The sequence below is a fragment of the Theropithecus gelada genome, chromosome 10 (assembly GCF_003255815.1).
Source record: "Theropithecus gelada isolate Dixy chromosome 10, Tgel_1.0, whole genome shotgun sequence".
In the NCBI taxonomy this organism is placed as follows: Eukaryota; Metazoa; Chordata; class Mammalia; order Primates; family Cercopithecidae; genus Theropithecus; species Theropithecus gelada.
Window position 1 is genome coordinate 65530517 of NC_037678.1, and position 26562 is coordinate 65557078.

Sequence of the window (26562 nt, forward strand, 5' to 3'; positions counted from 1 at the left end):
GAGTTTCTTGAGGGCATAAACCCAGAAGTAGAGTATCTAGGTGTCTTTAACTTTTTATTAGATATTTATAAATCACTAAATATAGTGGCTGAAGTAATTTATATGCCCATCAGTAGCCAAAGGAATTCTTATGGCCCAAACATCTAGTGGACCTGAGATAAAATACTGGCTTGAAGATTCATCAGAGGTGTTGCATGGTGCATGGGTGGCATTCTGAGAACAACGAACTTGCTAAATTTTGCTCAAGGATGTGGATCAGGACGAGATCAGTCCTCTGGAATTCCTTCCTTCCAACCCAGAGATGCCACAAGGACAGAAGTCAGGAGCTGCACTTCCTTTGTAGAGTGACAGAAAAATGGCATAGGAACAGTTAAGTGGAGGTGGGCGCTTCATCTCTAGGGCACACAGTAATGGGAACTCCTGCCCAAACCTCCGGTCTAGGGATTGCATCTGCAAGCTGTCACTTTTGCCCAGCACCAGTGGTTTCTACATCCTCCCCAGAACCCTAGGGTTTTTGTGGATTCCATGTAAGGACTATTTGGGGAAGTTGGAGGAGGAGGAGAAGGGCAGGATTCTAGTTCCTTTCTGCCCTTCTCCTCCCTTTTATCAGCTTTTCATATTGCACTTTAGTACTAGTTTTATTGAAGAAAGATTACCTCTGTTTAAAAATGAGGCTGGGCATGGTGATTCACGCCTGTAATCCCAGCACTTTGGGAGGCCAGGGTGGGTGGATCACCCAAGGTCAGGAGTTCAAGACCAACCTGGCCAACATGACAAAACCCTGTCTCTATCTAAAAATACAAAAATTAACCAGGCGTGGTGTTGGGCACCTGTAATCCCAGCTACTCAGGAGGCTGAGGGAAGAGAATCGCTTGAACCTGGGAGATGGAGGTTGCAGTGAGCCAAGATGGCACCACTGCAGTCCAGCCTGGGCAACAGCACGAGATTCCGTCTCAAAAAAATAAAAATGTTTGAAAATGCTGATCTATGATCATCTCTTTCACAGGAGAGCAGGCGAGTCCTAACTATATGTGCCCAGTTCCTGAAGTGGAAGCTGCCCCAAGAAGTGTACTCTAAAGATCCCTGGCACATCAAACCTACTGAAGCAGGAACAATCTGCAGATTCTTTGTATGTGAGCAATAATGGCTTTGTTAACTCTTTAACATACTGAGAGACCTATTTTCTTCTGACACACTGTTTAATGACAGAACATGGCATACAATAAATATTTCCCATTTCTTTTCACATCAGCAGTTGATATCTATGAGCAGTTTTTTGGTTTTTTTTTTTTTTTTTTTTTTTTTTTTTGAGACGGAGTCTCGCTCTGTCGCCCAGGCTAAAGTGCAGTGGCATGATCTCAGCTCACTGCAAGCTCCGCCTCCCGGGTTCACGCCATTCTCCTGCCTCAGCCTCCTGAGTATCTGGGACTACAGGCGCCCGCCACCGTGCCCAGCTAATTTTTTGTATTTTTAGTAGAGATGGAGTTTCACTATGTTAGCCAGGATGGTCTCAATCTCCTGACCTTGTGATCTCCTCGCCTCGGCCTCCCAAAGTGCTGGGATTACATGCGTGAGCCACCACGCCCGGCCTATGACCTGTTTTTTATTGTGGATCTATGTTTCTATAGTTCCCTCCCAACTGAGTCACAAATTTAATTTCGATTGCTACCCTTAGTCACGAAAAGACTGGTGGACTCTTTGGAGCCCTTCTAACATGGGTCAGAGGCTACAAGGTCAGGTTGATGCTGAAAAAGTTATTTATGGACTGAATTGAAATGGAGTTATATATTGCTTTTATAACTATCTTGAATCCTTTCCTTGACTAGAACGGATTGTTTTACTGTCCATCAGGGCATGTCCAGGGAGTCCCAAGCAAGGGCTGCTGTGCAGTGTGGCCATGCAGCATGATGGCAGCATGCCACTTGTTCTGCCAGGACCCAGATGGTGTCATTTCTCTTCATGAACTCCACAGAAGCTACTGTGGCTGATCCCAGGGTCAAGCTTGAGCCCGGGCAGCCTCCACAAGCCCATCCATGGTTTTCTAGAAGCTGACCCTAGAACCACCTAGCAGACCCTAGGAATGACTGACTATTCCCAGGAGTCTCCCATATGTACCACCTCTTTAGGACCCACAGAAGCTTTCTCTGATCAGACTTGCAGTGCCCTTGTGTCGGGGATTCCATTAGGGATTATCTGTCTGATCTCCACCCAAACCTATAGCTGATGCACTGATGACAGCATTTACAGAAGAAAATTTGGTGCTGTCAACTACAAGTTGTCCATGTTAATTATGCCATAAGTTCTATCAAAATAAATCCTATTTTCCCCCTCCTATTTTTTTTTTTTTTTGAAACAGAGTCTCACTCAGTTGCCCAGGCCTTGCCTCCCAAGTAGCTGGGATTACAGGCCCACACCACCATGTCTGGCTAAGTTTTGTATTTTTTTAGTAGAGCTGGGGTTTTGCCATGTTGGCCAGGCTGGTCTGGAACTCTTGACCTCAGGTGATCCACACTGCTCTACCTCCTAAAGTGCTGGGATTACAGGCATGAGCCACCGCACCCAGCCTCCCCCTCCTATTCTTGAGGTGCCGTCCCTATACAAGATCCACTGAGAGGTGCCTTCATTCACCCAAAAGCCATGACAGGCCATAGAGAACCCGAGGATTAAAACTTTCTGAGGGGGCCAGGTGCAGTGGCTCACGCCTGTAATCCCAGCACTTTGGGAGGCCAAGGCAGGTGGATCACAAGGTCAGGAATTCAAGACCAGCCTGGCCAATATGGTGAAACCCTGTCTCTACCAAAAATACAAAAAAGAAAATTAGCTTGAGCACCTATAGTCCCAGCGACTCGGGAGGCTGAGGCAGGAGAATCGCTTGAACCCGGGAGGTGGAGGTTGCAGTGAGCCAAGACTGCGCCACTGCACTCCAGCCTGGGTAATAGAACGAGGCTCATTCTGAAGAAAAAAAAAAAACTTCCTGAAGGGAGCCTGCAAGCTAGCAAGGGAGATAAAACCTTGATGTAAAAAAGTGCGTGCCAGGAGAGGAATACCTGCAAAATGCTCAGAGCAGGGCTAGGTCAGGCAGGCAAACAGTCAGGGACAAGCTCATAGGGAGGCAGAACTCAAGGTGAAGCTTAAAGAACAAGACTTAAATACAGAGAAGACAAGATGGGACATTCACAGGATTTAGAATAACTTGGTCTAGGGGCTTGTTATTCTGGTATAATACTCATTCAGCAACTGTAGTTATTTCAAACACTACTGTACTCTTTCTGATAGAGTCTCTAACCCCAGAAACTATGGTAAGTCTGATCAAAAGAGTGCTGCTGCTTCATTACTTTATACTTATTTTTTCCCCACTTAGGAAAAAAAGTGCAAGGGGAAAATTAACATCCTAGAACAAACACTGATATACTCCAAGAATCCAAAACTTTCCGTCAGAAGATCAGCAGTCTTGTTTGTAGGTACAAAGAACGCCCTTTCATTCCTATAGTCACTTTTGTCCTATACTTTCCCAAATTGTGTTGGCAAGCATCTCTTCTTTTTTTCTTTTCCTTCTTCCTTTCTTTCTTTCTTTCTTTCTTTTTTTTTTTTTTTTTTTTTTTTGAGGAGTCTCACTCTGTCACCCAGGTTGGAGTGCAGTGGCGTGATCTCAGTTCACTGCCACCTCCATCTTCCGGATTCATGTGATTCTCCTGCCTCAGCCTCCTGAATAGCTGGGATTACAGGCACCTGCCACCACACCTGGCTAATTTTATTTTTATTTTTATTTTTATTTTTGAGAAAAGTCTCGCTCTTGTCCCCCAGGTTTGAGTGCAATGGCTTGATCTCAGCTCACTGCAACCTCTGCCTCCCGGGTTCAAACAATTCTCCTGCCTTTGCCTCCCAAGTAGCTGGGATTCAGCTGCCTGCCACTATACCCTGCTAATTTTTGTAACTTTTAGTAGAGACGGGGTATCACCATGTTGGCCAGGCTGGTCTCGAACTCCTGACCTCAGGTGATCCACCCGCCTCAGCCTCCCAAAGTGCTGGGATTACAGGCATGAGCCACTGCGTCCGGCCTAATTTTTGTGTTTTTAGTAAAGATGGGACTTCACCGTGTTGGCCAGGCTAGTCTCGAACTCCAGACCTCAGGTGATCCACCTGCCTCAGCTTCCCAAAGTGCTGGGATTACAAGCGTAAGCCACCACACCCAGTCAGTATCCCCATTTTTATGTATGTATGGTGTGGGGGTTTTATATGTGTGGGCAGGGGTGGTGGTTTGAGACAAGGTCTCACTTTGTTGCCCAAGTTGAAGCACAGTGGCACGATCATGGCTCGCTGCAGCCTCAACATCCTGGGCTCAAGCAATCCTCCTACCTCCCTCAGCCTCTTGAGTAGCTGGGACTATAGGCATGTGCCACCATGCGCAGCCGATTTTTTTTTTTTTTTTTTTTTTAAGAGACAAGGTCTTGCTACATTGCCCAGACTGGTCTTAAACTCCTGGGCTCAAGCAGTCTTCCCGCCTCAGCCTCCCAAAGTGCTGGGATTACAGGCGTTAGTCACCGTACCCGGCTGTGAGTCACTGCACACGGCCAAGTATCCCCATTCTTTATGAAGATGACCTTGGAAAAAGGGGCTCTGCTACCTATAGGTAACTACCAGGCACGTGGAAGCCCAGTTTTTGGAATCTGCCTAATTATCAGAAGGCCGATTCCACCAGCTGCTTAGATGTCTTAATGATAAAAACTTTTAGATATTCATTTCCCAGAGCAAAAGCCAGATCACAGTACTCATTGACTTTATCCTGCCTTTAGGCCTTTTATCGAAGTACATGGATCACAATGAGCTCAGGAGGATGGGTACTGACCGGATAGAGGATGGTAAGTGATAACAGTCCTTGAATTTGGGGTGTACCCATATTTTGGAAGGTATCTGAGGCAGCCGCTGTGGGAAGGCTTTATAGCAGAGCTGAGACCCTGAGCTCTAGAAAACCTGGCTTTTGTAGCAGGAGTGCTATTGGTGATTTCAGCTGAATGACAGTCCCATTCCAGTCCAGTTTCCCTTTAGGAAAGGACATGACCCTATTTGTCTGGAAACTAGCTTTGATGAGTCTTGGGGACAGTTCCTGAGCCTTGTCTGTCAGCAAATAAGACATTACCTAGAAATACTATCTTAGGAAATTATGATGATTCCTCACAAGTACCACAGAGATGACTGCAGCACTATTTTCTATAAGCAGTTGTCCTGTAACGTAGGTAGGACTTGGTAATAGAGATGTTTTATAGTCACATTTTTCTTTTTTTTTTCTTTTTTTGAGACGGAGTCTCGCTCTCTTGTCCGGGCTGGAGTGCAGTGGCCGGATCTCAGCTCACTGCAAGCTCCGCCTCCCGGGTTTACGCCATTCTCCTGCCTCAGCCTCCCGAGTAGCTGGGACTACAGGCGCCCGCCACCTCGCCCGGCTAGTTTTTTGTAGTTTTTAGTAGAGACAGGGTTTCACCGTGTTAGCCAGGATGGTCTCGATCTCCTGACCTCGTGATCCACCCGTCTCAGCCTCCCAAAGTGCTGGGATTACAGGCTTGAGCCACCGCGCCCGGCCTCACATTTTTCTTTAATTTTTTTCTTTAATGTTTTTCTTTCAAATCCCCTGTTCTGAGACACAGGCATTCTTTTTTTTTCTTTCGAGACGGAGTCTTGCTCTGTCGCACAGTCGAGTGCAGTAGCCTGATATCGGCTCACTGCAGCCTCCACCTCCCAGGTTCAAGTGATTCTCCTGCCTTAGCCTCCCGAGTAGCTGGGATTACAGGCACGTGCTACCACGCCCTGCTAATTTTTGTATTTTTGGTAGAGATGGGATTTCACCATATTGGTCAGGCTGGTCTCAAACTCTTGGCCTCAGGTGATCCACCCACCTCAGCCTCCCAAAGTGCTGGGATTACAGGCATGAGCCACTGCGCCCGGCCAAAACAGGCATTCTTTATTCCCACTAAGAAGTAGTCCTACCATTAGAAAATGCCATATGATGCTGTCTTACAATCCAAAATTATTACTTGCAGAATCTAATCAAAATCCTGAGCAATTCATTACTTATAAAATAAAAACATAACTGGTGAAACGGCTAGGAGCTAAAGTTTATTTAAGAAAGATATGCCACTTTTCTCTAAGGTCTCCCACTTCCTCACAGATACCAGAAGCAAAGAAAGGAGGCTGGGTGCAATGGCTCACACCTGTAATTCTAGCACTTAGGGAGGCTGAGGTGGGAGGATTACTGGAGCCCAGGAGTTCAAGACCAGCCAGGGCAACATAGTGAGACTTCGTATCTCTCTCTCTCTCTCTTTATATATATATATATATATGTGTGTGTGTGTGTATATATATATATATATATTTTTTTTTTTTTTTTTTTTTGAGATGGAGTCTCGCTCTGTTGCCGAGGCTGGAGTGCAATGGTGCAATCTCAGCTCACTGCAGCCTCCACCTCCTGGTTTCAAATGATTCTTGTGCCTCAGTCTCCCAGGTAGCTGGGATTACAGGTGCCCGCCACCATGCCTGGCTAATTTTTATATTTTTAGTAGAGATGGGTTTCTCCATGTTGTCCAGGCTGTTCTTGAACTTCTTACTTCAGGTGATCCGCCTGCCTCAGCCTCCCAAAGTGCCAGGATTACAGGCATGAGCCACTGCACCTGGCCTCTATTAAAAAAAGAAAATTAGTCCGTGTGGTGGTATGTGCCTGTGGTTCCAGCTACTCAGGAGGCCAAAGCGGGAACAGTGTTTGAGCCCAGGAGGTCAAGGCTTCAGTGAGCCGAGATTGCACCACTGCACTCCAGCCTGGGTGACAGAGTAAGATTCCGTCAAAGAGAGAAAGAGAGGAAGAGAGGAGGGAGGAGGGAGGGAGGAGGGAGGGAGGGAGGGAGGGAGGAAGGGAGATTATTCCAAGGGATAGGATTCTACGTGGCTGATTCTGTTCAAATAAAAGGAAATTATTTTCTAATCTAAAAGGGGGACGAAACTTCCTTTTCCATTCAAAAGTTATCTATATGAAAGATCTAGAAAATATATATAATTATGTGCATATAGATTAGAATGAACCATATGTGATTAACATTTCATGTTCTGTGGAACATGGCCAGGTGTGGTGGCTCATGCCTGTAATCCCAGCACTTTGGGAGGCCCAGGCAGGTGGATCACCTTAGGTCAGAAGTTCAAGACCACCCTGGCTAACATGGTGAAATCCCCTCTCTACTAAAAATACAAAATTAGCCAGGTGTGATGGCACATGGTGCATGCCTGTAGTCCAGCTACTCGGGAGACAGAAGCAGGAGAATCACATGAACCTGGGAGGCGGAGGTTGCAGTGAGCCGAGATGCGCCATTGCACTCCAGCCTAGGGACAGAGTGAGCCTTCATCTCAAAAAATAATAAATAAATAAATACATAATGAATGTTCTGTGGAACATGTGGACAGACCTCAATGCAACAAGTGAAAGAAACTACAAACTAGTGAAGTGTTACATTTTGGAAGCAAACAAGATGAATTTAAAGGCAAAACACTGCTTAATAAGTATAAAGCTCCAAATTATGAAGAGGTCTTGAGCGTTTTTGAGAGCTTGGAGAATTATACATAAAAAAGAGAACCTGGCCCGGCGTAGTGGCTCATGCCTGTATTCCCAGCACTTTGGAAGGCTGAGGTGGTAGATCACCTGAGGCCAGGAGTTCAAGACCAGCCTGGCCAACATGGCAAAACCCCGTCTCTACTAAAAATACAAAAATTAGCCGGGCATATTGATGTGCACCTGTAATCCCAGCTACTCAGGAGGCTGAGACATGAGAACCATGCTTGAACCTGGGAGGCAGAGGTTGCAGTGAGTCAAGAACGTGACACTGCACTCCAGCTGGAGCAGCAGAGCAAGACTCTGTCTCAAAAAAAAAATTAATTAAATAAATAAAATAAAAATAAAAAAGATCCTTTTCTAGGTATGATACCAAAGGCATATCCATAAAATAAAAGAATGGTAGATTTGTCTACATCAAAATTTTAAAAACCAACTTTGAAAAAGAGAGAAATAGTTAAAAGTGAAATGCAAACAATAATATGAAGGGAAATATTTGCAACATGCTAAAGGGTTAATACCCTTAAATCAAATTAGAAATCCTCAAAAGAAAAGTGGCAAACAATATGAATAAGCGGTTCATAGAATAATTACAAATGGCCAATAAATAGATGAAAGATATTTGATATTACTAGTAATCAGAGGTTTGCAAAATAAATCATGATGAGATGCCAGTATGCGTTTTTCTGTCGAAATGGCAAAGATTACCAATTAATAAACTTCGAGCCGGACACAATGGCTCATGCCTGTAATCCCAGCAGTTTGGGAGGCCCAGGTGGGTGGATCACCTAAGGTCAGGAGTTTGAGACCAACCTGGCCAACATGGTGAAACCCCATCTCTACTAAAAATACAAAAATTAGTCAGGTGTGATTCAAGGAGAATCGCTTCAACCTGGGAGGCGGAGATTGCAGTGAGCCAAGATCGTGCCACTGCACTCCAGCCTGGGTGACAGAGTGAGACTTCGTCTCAAAAAAAAAAAGAGGGAGATTCTCCTGCCTCTGCCTCCTGAGTAGCTGGGATTACAGGCACCATGCCCGGCTGTTTTTTGTATTTTAATAGAGATGGGGTTTCACCATGTTGGTCAGGCTGGTCTCGAACTTCTGACCTCGTGAGCTGCCCGCCTCGGCCTTCCAAAATCCTGGGATTACAGGCGCAAGCCACCGTGCCCAACCTGACTTATCAATTCTTATTTAGGAATTTAATCTATGAAAATAAGCAGAAATAAATTACAGGAATGTTCATTTTAGTGTTATTTAGAATAACAAAAATGGGAAATAATCTAGATTGGAAACAACAGATAATTAAATAAATTATAGCATATTCATATTGTAGAATTATATACAGGTTGAGCATCCCTAATCAGAAAAATCCAAAATCTGAAATGCTCTCCACCCTGAAACTTCTTGAGTGTTAACATGACACCACAATGGGAAAATTCCATACCTGACCTACCTCATAAGACAAAACACAATCAAGCAGTTGTGGTGGCTCACACCTGTAATCCTAGCACTTTGGGAGGCCAAGGCAGGCAGATCATCTGAGGTCAGGAGTTCAAGACCAGCCTGGCCAACATGGTGAAGCCCTGTCTACTAAAAATACAAAAAGTAGCCGGGCGTAGTGGTGCGCACCTATAATCCCAGCTACTCAGGAGCCTGAGGCAGGAGAATCGCTTCAACCCGGGAGACGGAGGTTGCAGTGAGCCAAGATCTGTCACTCTGGGTGACAGAGTGAGACTCTGTTTAAAACACACACACACACACACACACACACACAGTCAAAACTTTGTTTCGTGCACAAAACTATTTAAAATATTATATAATATAAAATTACCTTCAGGGTATATTTATAAGGTATATATGAAACATAAATGAATTTTGTGTTTAGACTTCAGTCCTATCCCCAAAATATCTCATTATGTATATGCACATCTTCCAAAGTCCGAAACAGTCTAATTTCCAAAACACTTCTGCTTCTAAACATTTTGGATACGGGATCCTCAACCTGAATAGCCATGAAAAATATTATAGAATAATTTTCATTTGATTTATTTATTTATTTATTTATTTATTTTGAAACAGGATCTCAGCCTGTTGCCCAGGCTGGAATGCAGTGGCACGATCTCAGTTCATTGCAATCTCTACCTCCTAGGCTGAAGGGATCCTCCCACCTCAGTCTCCCAAGTAGCTGGGACTACAGGCACAAGGCACCACACCTGGCTAGTGTTTTATGTTTTGATATTATGTAGGCATAGGGTTTTGCCGTGTTGCCCAGGCTGGTTTTGAACTCCTGGGCTCAGGTGATCCACCTCCCTAGGCTTCCCAAAGTGCTAGAATAATTTTTAAATGACTCAGATAAATGATGATGTGGTATCATTAAATAAAACCAGCATTTGCAATTCCTAGGTCATATGGTTCCTTTTGGACAAAAAGTAAAAGCATATATATGTAAATATAAATGTATGAAAAAAAAGACCAGAAAGATATACATTGAAAATAACAGTAGTTATCTCTAGATGGTAGGATTATGGGTGACTTTTCTTCTTGTGCTTACATGTAATATCTAAATTTTCTGCACAATGAACATGTATTTATTTTGTAATATGAAAACATAAAAACTGCTTGGCACGGTAGCTCACACCTGTAATCCCAGCACTTTGGGAGGCCAAGGTGGGTGGATCACTTGAGGTCAGGAGTTCAAGACCATCCTGGCCAACATGGTGAAACATGGTGAGCCGAGATCGTGTCACTGCACTCCAGCCTGGGCAACAGAAGGAGACTTCATCTCAAAAAAAAAAAAAAGAAAAAGAAAAAAGAAAAGAAAACATTAAAAACTAAAAGTTTTTTGTGTTTTTTTTTGTGTGTGTGTGTGTGTGTGTGTGTGTTTTTTGTAATTAAAAGAAGATAGTGATGTAAGAGTTACTTCTAGGACCAACACAGGAACTTAGATATTAACATTAGACATGGCTTGGGAGGTCCAGATAATTTGACTTTAGAAAGACTACTTGGAATGTGATTATTGCAGAAGAGTGAAATGTTTGGCAACTCAGAAACCAGTAGGTTTTGTAGATCAAAATTGGAATCAATTCACTGATATATAAACTTTTAGACAGTTGGACCTGTAATCTAAGCTGCTATGGGCATGTAAGCTTTTTGCTATCTAGACCTTCATTCATTTCCATAGATCTCAGGGGCTTTTACCTCCAACCTGTGTTTGCCTGCCGCTAGATCTGAGAGACCTGCTGTGTGACCCTGAGCCCTCGCTGTGCATCATCACCTCCCAGACTCTGTTACTAGTCCAGATGGCGAGCGCCGAACCAAAACCTAAGCAGAGAGTGAACTGGTTGCAGAAGCTCATGGGCAGGTCCTCTGCCTAGAAACACAAGGCAAGCAACATCAGGTAAAAACCAATCCTTTCAGAAACCACAGAAGTCACTGATGCCAGCCCCCCTTTTTTCAGACTTAAAACAATGCCAGCATTAAGCCACCTCTACCCATTTAATTATCTCCAACGTGTTTTTTGCTTTCAAAACCTTGAAGAAGATATAGAGGAGGGCAGTTCTTAGTTTAAAATTGCAGATACAGTTTAAAAATCTACAGAGTTTTTGGCCAGGCATGGTACCTCACGCCTATAATCCCAGCACTTTGGGACTCCAAGGCAGGCAGATCACTTGAGGTCAGGAGTTTGAGACCAGCCTGGCCAACATGATGAAACCCCGTCTCTACTTAAAATACAAAAATTAGCTAGGCATGGTGGCAGGCACCTGTAATCCCAGGTACTTGGGAGGCCGAGGCAGGAGAATCGCTTGAACCCAGGAGGCAGAGGTTGCAATGAGCCAAAGTCACGCCACTGCATTCCAGCCTGGGTGACAGAGTAAGACTCTGTCTCAAAAAAAAAAAAAAAAAAAAAAAAAAGTTCACATCTTTTTTTGTTTGTTTGTTTGATTTCTTTTAGAGATAGGGTCTCCCTCTGTCACCCAAGTTCAAGTGCAATGGCATGATCACAACTCACTAACCTCGAAGTCCTGGCCTCCTGCCTCAGCCTACTAAGTAGCTGGAACTACAGGCACATACAACCAACCATACCTGTTAAATAGCCCTTCATGCTGTTGTCTCCATCTCAGAAAATAAGATAGCCCTTAACTGCTACAAACCGTTCTTTGTCAAATGGGAAAGGCAAAACAGAAACAAGAGCTAATATAGGTGATGTTAGGGTTTGCCTATATCTACATCTTCTGCCTCCATTTAAATCATAAACTGGATTTTATATTGCACATGCTATCTTACCAAATACCAGCACAATTATTTGCTCTGTAAATAGAGCTATATTTGGAATAGGCAAAATAATACAGTGGAAATATGAAGTTCAGAGTGTACAGGTCTGGGATCAAATGCCAGCATTATAGCTGACTTTCTGGAAACATTAAAAAAAATTATTTCTCAACTGCAGGTTTATGTAAAAAATGGAGATAGCGTTTTCTAACTAAAGGCTTGTTGAAAGGAATAAATGAAAGAGTATGTGTAAGAGGTATTACACAGATTGAGCATAGAGTACATATTTAGTGATTGTTAATTCCCTGTCCTCCCCCTTGTACCGGACTCGCACCAGGGACTAAGAGCTACAGATGAATAAGCTAATTTTTTTTCTTTTTTTTTTTTTTTGTAGGACAGAATCTTGCTATGTTGTGCAGGTAGGCTAGTCTTGAACTCATGGCCTCAAGTCATCCTCCTGTGTCAGCCTCCCAAAGTGCTGAGATTACAAGCATGTACCACCGCACCCAGCAGAATTCCAGTCTTGAGAAGCAGGTCAAGGACAGCTTGAAAAGAGATTCTAAATAAATGTTAATGTTACAATGTTAGTATGTCTGCTTAATTGCCAACAATATTAAGAATAAAATAACTTTTTTTTTTTTTTTTTTGAGACAGGGTCTCACTCATTTACCCAGGCTGGAGTGCAGTGGCATGATGATGACTCACTGCAACCTCAGCCTCCTGGGCTCAAGTGATCCTCCCCACTGAGCTTCCCAAATAGCTGGGACTACAGGTGTGTGCCACCATGCCCAGCTAATTTTTTGTATTTTTGGTAGAGATGGGGTTTTGCCGTGTTGCCCAGGATAGTCTCAAATTCCTGAGTTTAAGTAATCTGCTCACCTTGGCCTCCTAAGTGCTGGGATTACAGATGTGAGCTACCATGCCTGGCCAGCAATCCATTCTAATAGTTTCATATTTAATGATGTATTTTTGTGAAATCCTTTATGGCCCTGTCTTCTTCCTTTTCCTTTCCCTTAAAAACTCCAAATGGCCAGGTGCAGTGGCTCATGCCTGTAATCCCAGCACTTTGGAAGCCCGAGGCAGGCAGATCATGAGGTCAGGAGTTTGAGACCAACCTGGCCAACATAGCGAAACGCTGTCTCTACTAAAAATGCAAATACCCGGGCATGGTGTCATGTGCCTGTAGTCTCACCTACTCAGGAGGCTGAGGCAGAAGAATCACTTTAACCCAGGAGGCAGAGGTTGCAGTCAGCCAAGATCATGCCACTGCACTCCAGCCCAGGTGACAGTACAAGACTCCGTCTAAAAAAAAAAAAAAAAAGGAAAAAACCTCCAAACAAGAAAAAAAATCTCTGAATTGGTGTAATGGTAAATATATCCCAATATATCCAAGTTTTCCACTCCTTCTCCCCTTTTTTCCATTTTCATGATTCCCTCTCCTATAACCGATGTCAGATCCTCAAATGGCTCTAGGATAGGAACTATTATTTGTTGAGTACCTACTGTCTGCTTTAAGCATAAATGGAGAAAAATTTCTTACAAGCAGAAATTTTCTGGGAAAAGAGATTAGTTTGTGCTGGGCGACCACTTTTATAAGTTGCATATGGAATTGTGGGAGACCCCCAAGAGGCACACTGAACTAATTAGAAATAGTCACCATCAATCTGATTCTCAGGCTCTTGTTTGGTTGAAGAATATACAGAGAGAGCCAGAGCTGAGCTATCTAGGGCAATGGAGGGACATTTTGGAGGTGATATGGGAAAAAAGGAAAGGAAATGGAACAACTGGCAGGTGAAGAATGGAAATATCTAATGGTTAATTGCATTAAAAAAAATTTTTTTTTTTTTCCGAGACGGAGTGTCACTCTGTTGCCCAGGCTGGAGTGCAGTGGTGTAATCTCAGCTTACTGCAACCTCTGCCTTCCCGGTTCAAGTGATTCTCCTCCTGCCTCAGCCTCCTGAGTAGCTGGGACTACAGGCGAGCATCATCATGCCCAACTAATTTTTGTATTTTTAGTAGAGACAGGGTTTTGCCATTTTGGCCAGGCTGGGCTCGAACTCCTGGCCTCAAGTGATCTGTCCACCTCAGCCTCCCAAAATGCTGGGATTACAGGCATGAGCCACCATGCCTGGCCCCCATTTCCCCCAATTCTTTGATATCTGGTTCAAGTATTCTTAGCTATTATCTTTTAGTTAGTGATTTGGATGAAATGCTTTACTTTTTTTAAACATTGTGGTTATGACTAAATAAAAATTGAGTTTGCATTTTTCCAAATTAAAGGAAAAAAAGGTAGCCATAAGGAATCACAAATATGACTAGGGTAGGGTGAGAAAGGGGAGAGTAGCAAATGAAGGCAGAGTTAGACAGGGGACCACCAGACCCTCAGTGCCTTGTAGGCCAGGACAAGGAGCTTGGCTTAACCCTGAAAGAAATGGGGAGTCGCTGGAACATTTTCAAACTTTTGGATTTTTGACAATTGAATAGATTTAAAATATGGTTTTACACTGGCTTAAACTTGTATATATATATTTTTCCTATTAGAAAGGTTGGGGCCGGGCGCAGTGGCTCACGCCTGTAACCCCAGCACTTTGGGAGGCCGAGGCGGGCAGATCACAAGGTCAAGAGATTGAGACCATCCTGGCCAACATGGTGAAACTCCATCTCTACTAAAAGCTACAAAATTTACCCTGGCATGGTGGCGCATGCCTGTAGTCCCAGCTGCTCAGGAGGCTGAGGCAGGAGAATTGCTTGAAACCAGGAGGTGGAAGTTGCAATGAGCCGATATTGCACCATCGCACTCCAGCCTGGGTGACCAGAGTGAGACTCCATCTCAATAAATAAATAAATAAATAAATAAAAGGAAGGAAGGGAAGAAGTAAGGAAGGAAGGGAGGGAAGGAGGAAGGGAGGAAGGAAGGAAAGAAAGAAACAGAGAAAGGAAAGAAAGGAAAGGAAAGGAAGAAAGAAAAAAAGTTGGGCATCTTTTCACATCTAAAAGCCATTTACATTTGCTTTTCTAAGATTGTATGCAGGCCGGGCGCGGTGGCTCAAGCCTGTAATCCCAGCACTTTGGGAGGCCGAGACGGGCGGATCACGAGGTCAGGAGATCAAGACCATCCTGGCTAACACGGTGAAACCCCGTCTCTACTAAAAATACAAGAAAATTAGCCGGGCGACAAGAAAATTAGCCGGGCGAGGTGGCGGGCGCCTGTAGTCCCAGCTACTCGGGAGGCTGAGGCAGGAGAATGGCGTGAACCCGGGGGGGCGGAGCTTGCAGTGAGCCGAGATCGCGCCACTGCACTCCAGCCTGGGGCACAGAGCAAGACTCCGTCTCAAAAAAAAAAAAAAGATTGTATGCAAATCCTTTCCCCGTTTTGTGGGTGGAGAGGCTTTATTAATCTTTGTAATGCACTACTTCCACAGTGCAGACCCAGCTTAAAGATCACCACTTTAGTTTTGCCTCTGAGGAAAAAGAAGATTAAGAATGGTGAGGTCGGCCGGGCACTGTGGCTTACGCCTGTAATCCCAGCACTTTGGGAGGCCGAGGTGGGCAGATCACGAGGTCAGGAGATCAAGACCATCCTGGCTAACACGGTGAAACCCCGTCTCTACTAAAAATACAAAAAAAAATTAGCCGGGCGTGGTGGCGGGCGCCTGTAGTCCCAGCCACTCGGGAGGCTGAGGCAGGAGAATGGCGTGAACCCAGGATGCGGAGCTTGCAGTGAGCGGAGATCATGCCACTGCACTCCAACCTGGGCGACAGAGTGAGACTCCGTCTCAAAAAAAAAAGAATGGTGAGGTCCAGCCAGGCATGGTAACTCATGCCTATAATCCCAGCATTTTGGGAGGCCGAGGTGGGTGGATCTCCTGGGGTCAGGAGTTCAAGACCAGCCTGGCCATCATGGTGAAACCCCATCTCTACTAAAAATGAATTAAAAAAAAAAAAAAAAGCCGGGTGTGGTGGCGTGCACCTGTAGTCCCAGTTACTCGGGGGGCTGAGGAAGGAGAATTGCTTGAACTCAGGAGGCAGAAGTTGCAGTGAGCTGAGATTTTGCCACTGCACTCCAGCCTGGGTGACAGAGTGAGACTGTCTCCAAAAAAAAAAAAAAGAAGTGATGTCGGGTCTTGCCCCTCCCCCACAACTATCAACTGCTTTAAAAAAAAAAAAAAAAAACAAGAAAGTTAGACAAGCAGTTTGTCCTGAGAGGGGCAAGTGCAGACTGATTTTCTGCTTAGGGCATAGCAAAGCTGGAAGACAAAAAAGGAAAAAAAAATAAGAATTTCAAAATGAAAGAGACATCTTGGGAAAATTAATTAGACCTTTCTTGTACTTTCTTACACTTACTTTGTGATTTAGAATTGCATATATTTTGAAGTACATTTGGAAAGGTGCACACTATAACCTTTTTCGTCTTGGAATCCTTAAAGGTCATAATGAGGCTCCAACCACATGCTTTGGGAGAACTCTGAAATATTAAACCACAACAGGGAGGCTAATCATAGAGGCTATCACACAATGGGATCAAAATAGAAACAACCTTCATATGTATCTGAATCAAAAATGAAGGGCAGAGTAAATCTATTTCACTACCCATACTTCATTTTCTTTTTCTTTCTCTGTCACCAGGCTGGAGTGTAGTGGCACGATCTTGGCTCACTGCAACCTCCGCCTCCCGGGTTCCAGCTATTCTTCTACCTCAGCCTGCCAAGTAGCTGGGATTACAAGCGCCCGCCACCATGCCCAGCTAATTTTTTTATTTTTAGTAGAGACGGTGTTTCACCATATTGGCCAGGATGATCTCGATCTCCTGACCTGGTGACCCGCCTGCCTCAGCCTCCCAAAGTGCTAGGATTACAGGCGTGAGCCGCCACGCCCGGCCTGCCATACTTCATTTTCTATTCAGAAAAGCTCAATTTTGGGTTACATGGGCATGCCCTGGGATAATCAGAAAAAATAAAATCAGTATAAGGAAGAGCATATTGATTTCGGGTTTTAAATGCAAGTAGGTGAGGCTGGGTTTGACAGATGTGTCCTCAGCTGGTTGGTTGGTTGTTTTTGAGACAGAGTCTCTGTAACCCAGACTGGAGTACAGTGGTGCAATCTTGGCTTACTACAGCCTCTGCCTCCCCGGTTCAAGCAATTCTCAATTCTCATGTTTCAGTTGCCCAGGTTGCTGGGATTACACAGGTGCACCCACACGCCCAGCTAATTTTTATATTTTTAGTAGTGACGGGGTTTTGCCTTGTTGTCCTGGCTGGTCTCGAACTCCTGGCCTCAAGTGATCCACCTGCCTCGGCCTCTCAAAGTACTGGGATTACAGGCAAAGCAAATAAACAATGAAACAACAAAAGAACGAAGACAGGGATTTCTTAAAAACAAAAGTACACTCCATAGTGGGGAAGCAGACCCACACAGCAGCTCAAGGGCCCAGATACAGAATCTTCTTGGGTCCAAATACCCCCTAGAAGTTTCCCATTGGTCACTTTATGCTTACTCAGTGTAACTGAAGTGGTAGCCCACAATCAGTCTGAGTGGTTGCAGAAAGCAACCAATCAGAGGCCAGGGTGAAGTTACAAAATTATACTATTATGCAAAGGGAGACTCTCCCGCCATCAGTCTGATTGGTTGTGGACAGCAACTGTGTCCAGAATGGGTGGGTTCTTGGTCTCACTGACTTCAAGAATGGAGCCGGGGACCCTCGCGGTGTTACAGTTCTTAAAGATGGTGTGTCCAGAGTTTCTTTCTTCAGACGTTCAGATGTGTCTGGAGCTTCTTCCTTCTGGTGGGTTTGTCGTCTCACTGTCAGTAGTGAAGCTGCTTCCCTGGTGAGTGTTACAGCTCTTAAAGGCAGCGCGTCTGGAGTTGTTTGTTCTTCCCAGTGGGTTCGTGGTCTGGTTGGCTTCAGGAGTGAAGTTGCAGACCTTTGCAATAAAGGCAGCGTGGACCCAAAGACTGAGCAGCAGCAAGATTTATTGCAAAGAGCGAAACAACAAAGCTTCCACACCATGGAAAGAGACCCCAAACCGGTTGCCACTACTGGCTCGGGCAGCCTGCTTTTATTCCCTTATCTGACCCCACCCACATCCTGCTGATTGGTCCATTTTACAGAGAGCTGATTGGTCTATTTTACAGAGAATTGATTGGTCCGTTTTGACAGAGTGCTGATTAACAATCCTTGAGCTAGACACAGAGTGCTAGATGGAAAAGTTCTCCAAGTCCCCACTAGGTTAGCTAGACACTGAGTTAGCTAGATACAGATTATCAATTGGTGGATTTACAAACCTTGAGGTAGACACAGAGTGCTGATTGGTGTATTTACGATCCTCTAGCCATAAAAGTTCTCCAAGTCCCCATCCTGCTCAGGATCCTAGCTGGCTTCACCTAGTGGATCCTGCACCGGGGCTGCAGGGGGAGCTGCCCGCCAGTCCGGAGCCGCGCCTGCACTCCTCAGTCCTTGGGCGATCGATGGGACCGGGCCTCACGGAGCAGAGGGCGGCTCCCGTCAGGGAGGCTCAGGCCACGCAGGAGCCCACCGCAGGGGGTGGAGCTCAAACATGGCGGGCTGTAGGTCCCTAGCCCTGCCCCGCGGGGAGACAGCTAAGGCCCAACGAGAATTTGAGTGCGGCGCGGGCGTGCCGGCACTGCTGGGGGACCCAGCGCAACCTCCGCAGCTGCTGGCCCGGGTGATAAGCCCCTCACTGCCCTGGGCCGGCGGCGCCGGCTGGCCGCTACGTGTGCGGGGCCCGCCGATCCCCAGCCCGCGCCCGCCGGAACTTACACTGGCCCGCGAGCCCCGGGCGCAGCCCCGGTTCCCACCCGCACCTCTCCCTCCACACCTCCCCGCAAGCAGAGGGAAGCGGCTCCGGCCTCAGCCAGCCCAGAGAGGGGCTCCCACGGTGCCATGGCGGGCTGAAGGGCTCCTCAGGCGCCGCCAGAGTGGACGCCGAGGCCGAGGAGGCGCTGAGAGTGAGGGCTGCTAGCACATTGTCACCTCTCACAACCATTCAGAGGCTGGAGTGAAGAAAAGTTGCAAATGAAGACTGGAAGGCGCTCAGTGTGGTTTCTTGCGGACGGTCAATTTCCCATCTGCCATGCATGAAAGGTCCAAGGGAATAACCTCTGGTTCTTTTGTTACTTAGGCGTGGAAAGTTGGGGTTTTCCTTTCAATTTAGTTCTAGGAAGTCACGTGAAACAGCCATAGGTTCCCTGCCTCCAGACCCTATTCTCCTGCCTCATTACTGCAGTCTTCTCTGCCCGCCTCTTTTAGCGACTAACATAAGATGAGGATCCATCTTCTAATATCCCTCACCAGTCCTTCCCCTCCGTCATTTAGCGAACCGCTCACTGGGCACTGGGACTTTGGGGAGAGTCCCAGGAGGCCCCTCTTCGTCCAGGGGCTATTTTTTTTCTCTTCCAGCCTCCATCTCCTAACTCAAGGGATACAGCTCAGTCAGATTATGTTTGGCGCCCCGGGACAGTGACAAACCCAGGGCCCGTGGATAGAGGAGGCATCTCACTACGCTGCACGAGGCCACCTCGCAGTAGGCAGCCCAGGCCTGCCCAAAAACCCAAGAGCCTAACCAGGAAGACAGGGGGAGGCCGCGGGCTTCATCTCCCAGGAGATGGACTACACCTCCCAGCAGGCTCTGCGCGCAGGCTGAGGATCCCTCCGCTCTTTTTTTTGTCCCGCCGGCTCGGCCCCCCGCGACCAGCCAAGGGCTAAGGCCAGGTATTTCAGAATCTGAGGTCCGTATTCTTATCACATTTCCGGGGAGGGACGGCTAGGAGCTCCGGAGGAAAAACGGACTTTTTTTTGAGGAGAAAAGCGGAGGCAGACGGTGGATGACGAAGCACCCCCGCAACTGCAAGTTTTCGCGCGCTTTGGCGCAGGTGGTTGTGGGTAGCGCGCCTGGGAGGGAGAAAGAAGTCGGGGGCCGTGGCGCGCCGCCCGCGGGGCCTGAAGGGATGTTCGAGGACGAGTCCCACGCTGAGGGGGTGGCGGTGGTCGCCGCAGCCGGGGAGGCGCTACAGGCCCTGTGCCAGGAGCTGAACCTGGACGAGGGGAGCGCGGCCGAAGCCCTGGACGACTTTACTGCCATCCGAGGCAACTACAGCCTAGAGGTGAGCCGCAGCACGTAGGGCGGCCGGACCCTACCCTCGCCAGGCCCCACCCCTGCCCCGCCCCTTCCCCGGCCTATGGGGTGGTGGGAGTTTCCCCATCTAGGAGGGTCGCCGCGCAGCCAGGCGCCGAGGGGCGGGAAGGGTGGGTGTTGCTCAACCAATCCGCCCATCATTTTGAGGCGGGAAACTGAAGCCCAGGAAAGGAGCGGCCTAGGCCCTGCGCCACTCAAACCCCGGTCTTCCTGACCACACTTTACCCCGCTAAGCGCCACAGACGTCATGGTGGTGCCCTTAAATCGGTAAGAACAAATATAATGGTAAAGTGAAAATGAACTGCCTACCAAGACACCACTGGCCAGAGCTTTAAATGGACCTTCTCAGTTCCGTCTGAACCCCTTCTGTGATCCCCGTTCCACGCAAGAGGAAGCGGAACCCCAGACAGGTTAAGCTACAGGCCCAAGGTCACACGGTTAGAGATGGAGCCAGACCCAGGGTCTGAGCCGTTTAACCTCCACCCTCTGCTTCATCAGGGTGGAGCTGCTGGTTGCTGTGCAGCGGTTTGATCAAAGCCAGTGTGCATACGAAGCTGATCTCAGCCCTACGTTTCCTCCTCTGTCAGAGCATCGTCCTGATGCTTTGCATCAGCGTCTAGCTCTGAATAAAACAAATTTCAGTTATAATTACTCGATTTTTTTCCCCATCATTCTTGCATTTTATCTTCACAACAGCCCTGTGAACATGGCATGGCAATGAGTATTAGACCTGCTTTCCAGGTGATAATGGCAAGGCTCAGAAGGTTGTCTTGCCCAGGGTTATTCTAATACAGAAACCCAGGCTGGGCGTGGTGGCTCACGCCTGTAATCCCAGCACTTTGGGAGGCCAAGGCGGGTGGATCATTTGAGGCCAGGAGTTTGAGACCAACCTGGGCAACATGGCGAAACCCCGTCTCTACTAAAAACTACAAAAATTAGCTGGGTGTGTTGGCGCCTGCCTGTAATCCCAGCTACTTGGAAGGCTGAGGCAGGAGAATTGCTTGAACCCAGGAGGCATAAGCTGCAGTGAGCAGAGATCACACCACTGCACTCCAGCCTGGGCGACAGAGCAAGACTCTATCTAAAAAGAGCAAGATGAGCATAAGCCTGATGGAGTGTATTTCATGTAGCACTCCACTGGCCCCATGTTCAAAGGCTTTCATGTGCCAAGGGCGCTGGACCAACTCCCAGGGTGCACCACTAACTCACCACCCAGTGAAATAATTGCTGGGTTCAAAGGCATAGAGTTGGATGTATATTGACTGTGTGCCTATATATGAAGGAAAAGTACCTGAAAAAGTCTTCCAGACTGGATAGACTGGGTAAAGGACAATGGTCCACATCCGTGGGTGGCATGACTGGAAAGCTGTGGGAAGAATAAGAAAGTAAGGGAGATTAGCCGGAGACGGTGGCTCATGCTTGTAATCCCAGCTCTTTGGGAGGCCAAGGCGGGCAGATCACGAGGTCAGGAGATTGAGACCATCCTGGCTAACACAGTGAAACACCATCTCTACTGAAAATACAAAGAATTAGCCGGGCATGGTGGCGGGCACCTGTAGTCCCAGCTACTCAGGAGGCTGAGACAGGAGAATGGCCTGAACCCGGGAGGCGGGGCTTGCAGTGAGCCGAGATGGCGCGACTGCACTCCAGCCTGGGCCACAGAGTGAGACTCTGTCTCAAAAAAAAAAAAAAAGAAAGAAAAAAAAAAAGATTAGAATGAATGGCCTCTCAATTGAAAACAGATTGATTTTTGAAAGCCTGAAAAAGCATTTCTGACATCCTAGGTCACATTTGATCTCTCTTGCCCAAGGTCACACCATCTGTCATTGAATAAGTATTTACTGTGTCAAACTACGGTCAAGGCGTGCACCTGTTTCAGATTCTTGAATATGACAAGCTTGTTCCCAGTTTTGTGGTATATCCATGCCGTTCCCTCTGCCTGGAATCTTTCCCCATCACCCCCAACACCAGGAAAGGTTGAGAGCTAAATCTCTAGTTAGGCAGAGTTCAATAGGACAACTTCAATGTTTGCTTTATTTATTTATTGTTTTTTTTTTCTTTCTTTTTTTCTTCCTTAGAAACAGGGTCTTGGCTGGGCACACGGTGGCTCACGTCTGTAATCACAGCACTTTGGGAGGCGGAAGTGGGCAGATCTTCTTAGGTCCAAGACTAGCCTGGCCAGCATGGTGAAACCCCGTCTCTACTAAAAATGTAAAATTAGCCGGGCATGGTGACATGCGCCTGTAATTCCAGCTACTGGGGAGGCTGAGGCAGGAGAATCACTTGAACCCGGGAGGTAGAGGTTGCAGTGAGACGAGATTGCGCCATTGCACTCCACCCTGCACAACAAGAGTAAAACTCCATCACAAAAAAAAAAAAAAGAAAGAAAGAAAAGAAACAGAGTCTTGCTCTTTTGACCAGGCCTGGAATGCAGTGGTGCAATTGTAGCTCACTGTAAACTCAAACTCCTAGGCTCAAGTGATCTTCCTGCTTCAGCCTCCCCAGTAGCTGGGACTACAGGCATACACCACCGTGCTCAGCTAATTTTTCAATTTTTTATGGAGATAGTATCTGACTATGTTGCCCAAGCTGGTCTTGAACTGGCCTCAAGTGATTCTTGTGCCGCAGCCTCCCAGAGCATTGGGATTACAGGCATGAGCCACTGTGCCCCGCCCAATGCTTGCTTTAGAAAGCACAAATATATGAACTGAAATTTTGTGTTTATTCTATCCAGTGTTTTATTTTCCCCTTTTTTTTAAATCAATTTTTGTTAAAGACATTTGGATTAGTCATTTTCATATATCTCAGATGCTTCCTAAGAAGTCTTTCTCCAATCCGTACCCCTCTCTAGTCTACCTGACAAATTCCTGCTTACATTTTTAGTGATTTACAAATTTTGTCTCCTTTTGTGAGGCCTTCTCTAAACTCTAGTCAAAATCAGTTATTCACTGCACTATATTCTCCTACAACACTTTTTCAATTCTTCTTATAGCTTCTATATCTCACCAATTATAAATAATAGTATCTGTTCCTCTTCTTAGCTCCAGATGTGAAGTTCTGTGAGATCAGAAGCCTTTTTTTGCATTTCTAAGGCCTGGTAAGTAGGCCTTAGAAATGCAAAAAAAACCGGTTTCTGATATCATAGAATTCATAGAATTTTTATGAAATAGGATTTTATCAAATATAATTGTATTCTATTTTATTCTCGTGGAATAAAATAGTTGACTTTTTTAAGGAAAGAAAATCAGGCCAGGCACAGTGGCTCACGCCTATAATCCCAGCACTTTGGGAGGCTGAGGCAGGAGGATCTCTTGAGCCCAGGAGTTTAAGACCAGCCTCGACAACATAGTGAGACCCTGTCGCTACAAAAAATAAAATAGACTGGGCATGGTGGCTCACACCTGTTATCCCAACGTTTTGGGAGGCTGAGGCAGGCGGATCACTTGAGCCCAGGAGTTTGAGACCAGCTTGGGCTCCCATCTCTACAAAAATTAGCTGGGTGTGGTGGCATGTGCCTTTAGTCCCAACTACTCCAGAGGCTAAGGGGGGGGATTGTTTGAGCCTGGGAGGTTGAGGCCGCAATGGCCCTGATTCCTGGGAAGTCAAGGCTGCAGTGGCCCTGATAGCACCACTGCACTGCAGCCTGGGGCAACATAATGAGACCCTGTTTTAAAAAGTAAAATAAAAATCAGCGTATTCTTTAACGCCTAAAAAAAAAATCGAAACAATAATTTTAGGAGTTATATTTTCACCATCTTGCTAGAATTTTCATTTAGTAGCCTGTATCCAAAGGCTGTATAGTACTTAGATGCTATTCCCAAACAACTCTTTCTCTTTTTCTTTTTTGAGAGAAAAAAGTGTCTCAAGCACTTCTCCCATCTCAGCCTCCAGAGTAGCTGGGACTATAGGCGCATACCACCACGTCCTGCTAATTTTTTTGTATTTTGTAGAGATGGGGTTTTGCCGTGTTACCCAAGCTAGTCTCGAACCCCTGAACTCAAGCAGTCCACCCACGTCAGCTTCCCAAAGTGCTAGGACTATATGCGTAGGCCACCATGACCAGACCCTATTCCCAAGCAATTCATTAATCAAAGCTTATAAAAATATTCACCCTTAAGCTTACCTGCCTCATTTAGTGCTTTGAGAAAATAAAACTTCTCATTCCTTCAGGGTAGGAACATTGGGTTTATTGATGGCCACCCATTTCTACCAACCCCTTTCAGATTATTGTAAGAAATCTTTTAATCAATCTTTTTATCCTTCTAGGGTTTGGTCTCAAAGAGAGTCTGTGGAACAGTGTACAAGAACACTATTGTGTTGTGCTATGAGATTTACATCTGTAATTCTTTTTTTTTTTTTTTTTTTTTTTGAGATAGGGTCTCGTTCTTTCACCCTTGCGGGAGTCCAATGGGTCAGTCACAGCTCACTGCAGCCTTAACATTCTGGGCTCAAATGATCCTCCCATCTCAGTTCCCCAAGTAGCTGTAACTACAGGCATGTGCCACATGCCCAGCTAATTTTTTCCTCTTTTGTACAGATGCGGGTCTCACTATGTTTCCTAGGCTGATCTTGAAATTCTGAGCTCAAGCAATTATCTGTCTCAGCCTTCCAAAGTGCTGGGATTACTAGCATGAGCCACTGTGCCTGGTCTTTATCTGTAATTTATTTATTTATTTATTTTTGAGATGGAATCTCACTCCCGTCGCGCAGGCTGGAGGCGCAGTCTCAGCTCACTGCAACCCCCACCTCCCAGGTTCAAGTGATTCTCCTTCCTCAGCCTCCCAAGAAGCTGGGATTACAGGCATGCACCACCATGCCTGGCTAATTTTTGTATTTTTTAGTAGAGACGGGGTTTTGCCATGTTGGCCAGGATGCTCTCGAACTCCTGACCTCAGGTGGTCCACCTGCCTCGGCCTCCCAAAGTGCTAGGATTACAGGCGTGAGGCACCGCACCAGCCTATCCATAATTCTTAATCCTTAAACTTCACCTATTGTATTTCAGCAATGAAGTCATGAACTGACTGTAGCTTGGAGATGTCTGAAGTCTAATGTAGAAAATTGTTGAATTCCCAAATGTCACCTTTTTGTGGCATTGTAAATTGAGATATCTACAAATATGGAGAGCCATGCTTACTACGGTCGTGTACCGCAGAACATTTCGGTCAGTGATGAACCACACATACTTTATTTTTACTATATGTTTTCTGTGTTTAGATACACAAGTAATTACTATTGTGTTACATTTGCCAACAGTATTCAGTATAGTAACATTTTCCACAGATTTGTAGCCTAGAAACAATAAGCATACCATATAGCCTAGGTTTAGTAGGCTATGCTATGTTTGCACAACAAAATTGCCTAATGTTGCATTTCTCAGAATATATCCCTGTCATTAAGCAATGCATATGACTGTATTTTAAAGATGACATGTTTTGGAGTAAATAATTCCCCAAATTTTTACCTCATAAATATGACAGTCTCCTTTATGTTGCACGAGATTAGTATTAATTTTTTTTTTTTTTTTTGAGACGGAGTCTCGCTTTGTCGCTTAGGCTGGAGTGCAGTGGCGTGATCTCGGCTCACTGCAAGCTCTGCCTCCCGGGTTTCTCCTGCCATTCTCCTGCCTCAGCCTTCCGAGTAGCTGGACTACAGGCACCCGCCACCATGCCCAGCTCATTTTTTGTATTTTTAGTAGAGACGGGGTTTCACCGTGTTAGCCAGGATGGTCTCGATCTCCTGACCTCGTGATCCGCCCACCTTGGCCTCCCAAAGTGCTGGGATTACAGGTGTGAGCCACCACGCCCAGCTTAGTATTAATTTTTTTATGTATGACTCCCTTGACAACTTTTTACTCTGTTCTTGCCTTTCCCTGCCAGACTAGTTAAAGAGAAACATAAAGCAAAAATGGTAGAAAGAAACTTCAGGATCATCGAGTCCGTTTCTTAAAATCAAGGAAGTCATGCTGACAAATTTTAGGAGAACTCTTCTGATAATTCAGACATGCTTCACTTAATGACAGGGACATGGTCTAAGAAATGCAACATTAGGTGATTTTGTTGTGTGAACTTCACAGAATATACTTATGCGAACCTAGATAGTATAGTCTACTACACACCTAGGCTGAATAATGTAGCCTGTTGCTCTTGGGCTGCAAATTTGTTCGTCATGTTTCTGTACTGAATACTGTAGGCAACTATAATGGTAAGTATGTATGTATCTAAACATAAAAGGGGTACAGTAAATTATAATTTTTTAAATATATAGAACAGCCTGGCGCGGTGGCTCAAGCCTGTAATCCCAGCACTTTGGGAGGCCGAGACGGGCAGATCACGAGGTCAGGAGATCAAGACCATCCTGGCTAACACGGTGAAACCCCGTCTCTACTAAAAAATATAAAAAAACTAGCCGGGCGAGGTGGCGGGCGCCTGTAGTCCCAGCTACTTGGGAGGCTGAGGCAGGAGAATGGCGTGAACCTGGGAGGCGGAGCTTGCAGGGAGCTGAGATCCGGCCACTGCCCAACAGCCTGGGTGACAGAGCGAGACTCCGTCTCAAAAA

At 45.9% G+C, this 26562-nt stretch overlaps 2 protein-coding genes across 2 annotated transcripts in view; both read left to right on the forward strand.

Moving 5' to 3' along the window:
• MROH8 (maestro heat like repeat family member 8) overlaps positions 1-12441 on the forward strand; it is a 77773-nt gene extending 65332 nt beyond the window's left edge. Inside the window, exons 20-24 of the mRNA XM_025400128.1 lie at positions 1007-1129; positions 3362-3461; positions 4794-4859; positions 10811-10982; positions 12249-12441. Of these exons, the coding sequence (XP_025255913.1) occupies positions 1007-1129; positions 3362-3461; positions 4794-4859; positions 10811-10959 (438 nt within the window). The 3' untranslated portion in view covers positions 10960-10982; positions 12249-12441. The remainder of the gene's footprint in view (positions 1-1006; positions 1130-3361; positions 3462-4793; positions 4860-10810; positions 10983-12248) is intronic.
• Positions 12442-19184: 6743 nt separating this feature from the next.
• RBL1 (RB transcriptional corepressor like 1) overlaps positions 19185-26562 on the forward strand; it is an 88849-nt gene continuing 81471 nt past the window's right edge. The window contains exon 1 of the mRNA XM_025400338.1: positions 19185-19975. Coding sequence (XP_025256123.1) covers positions 19697-19975 — 279 coding nt within the window. The 5' untranslated portion in view covers positions 19185-19696. The remainder of the gene's footprint in view (positions 19976-26562) is intronic.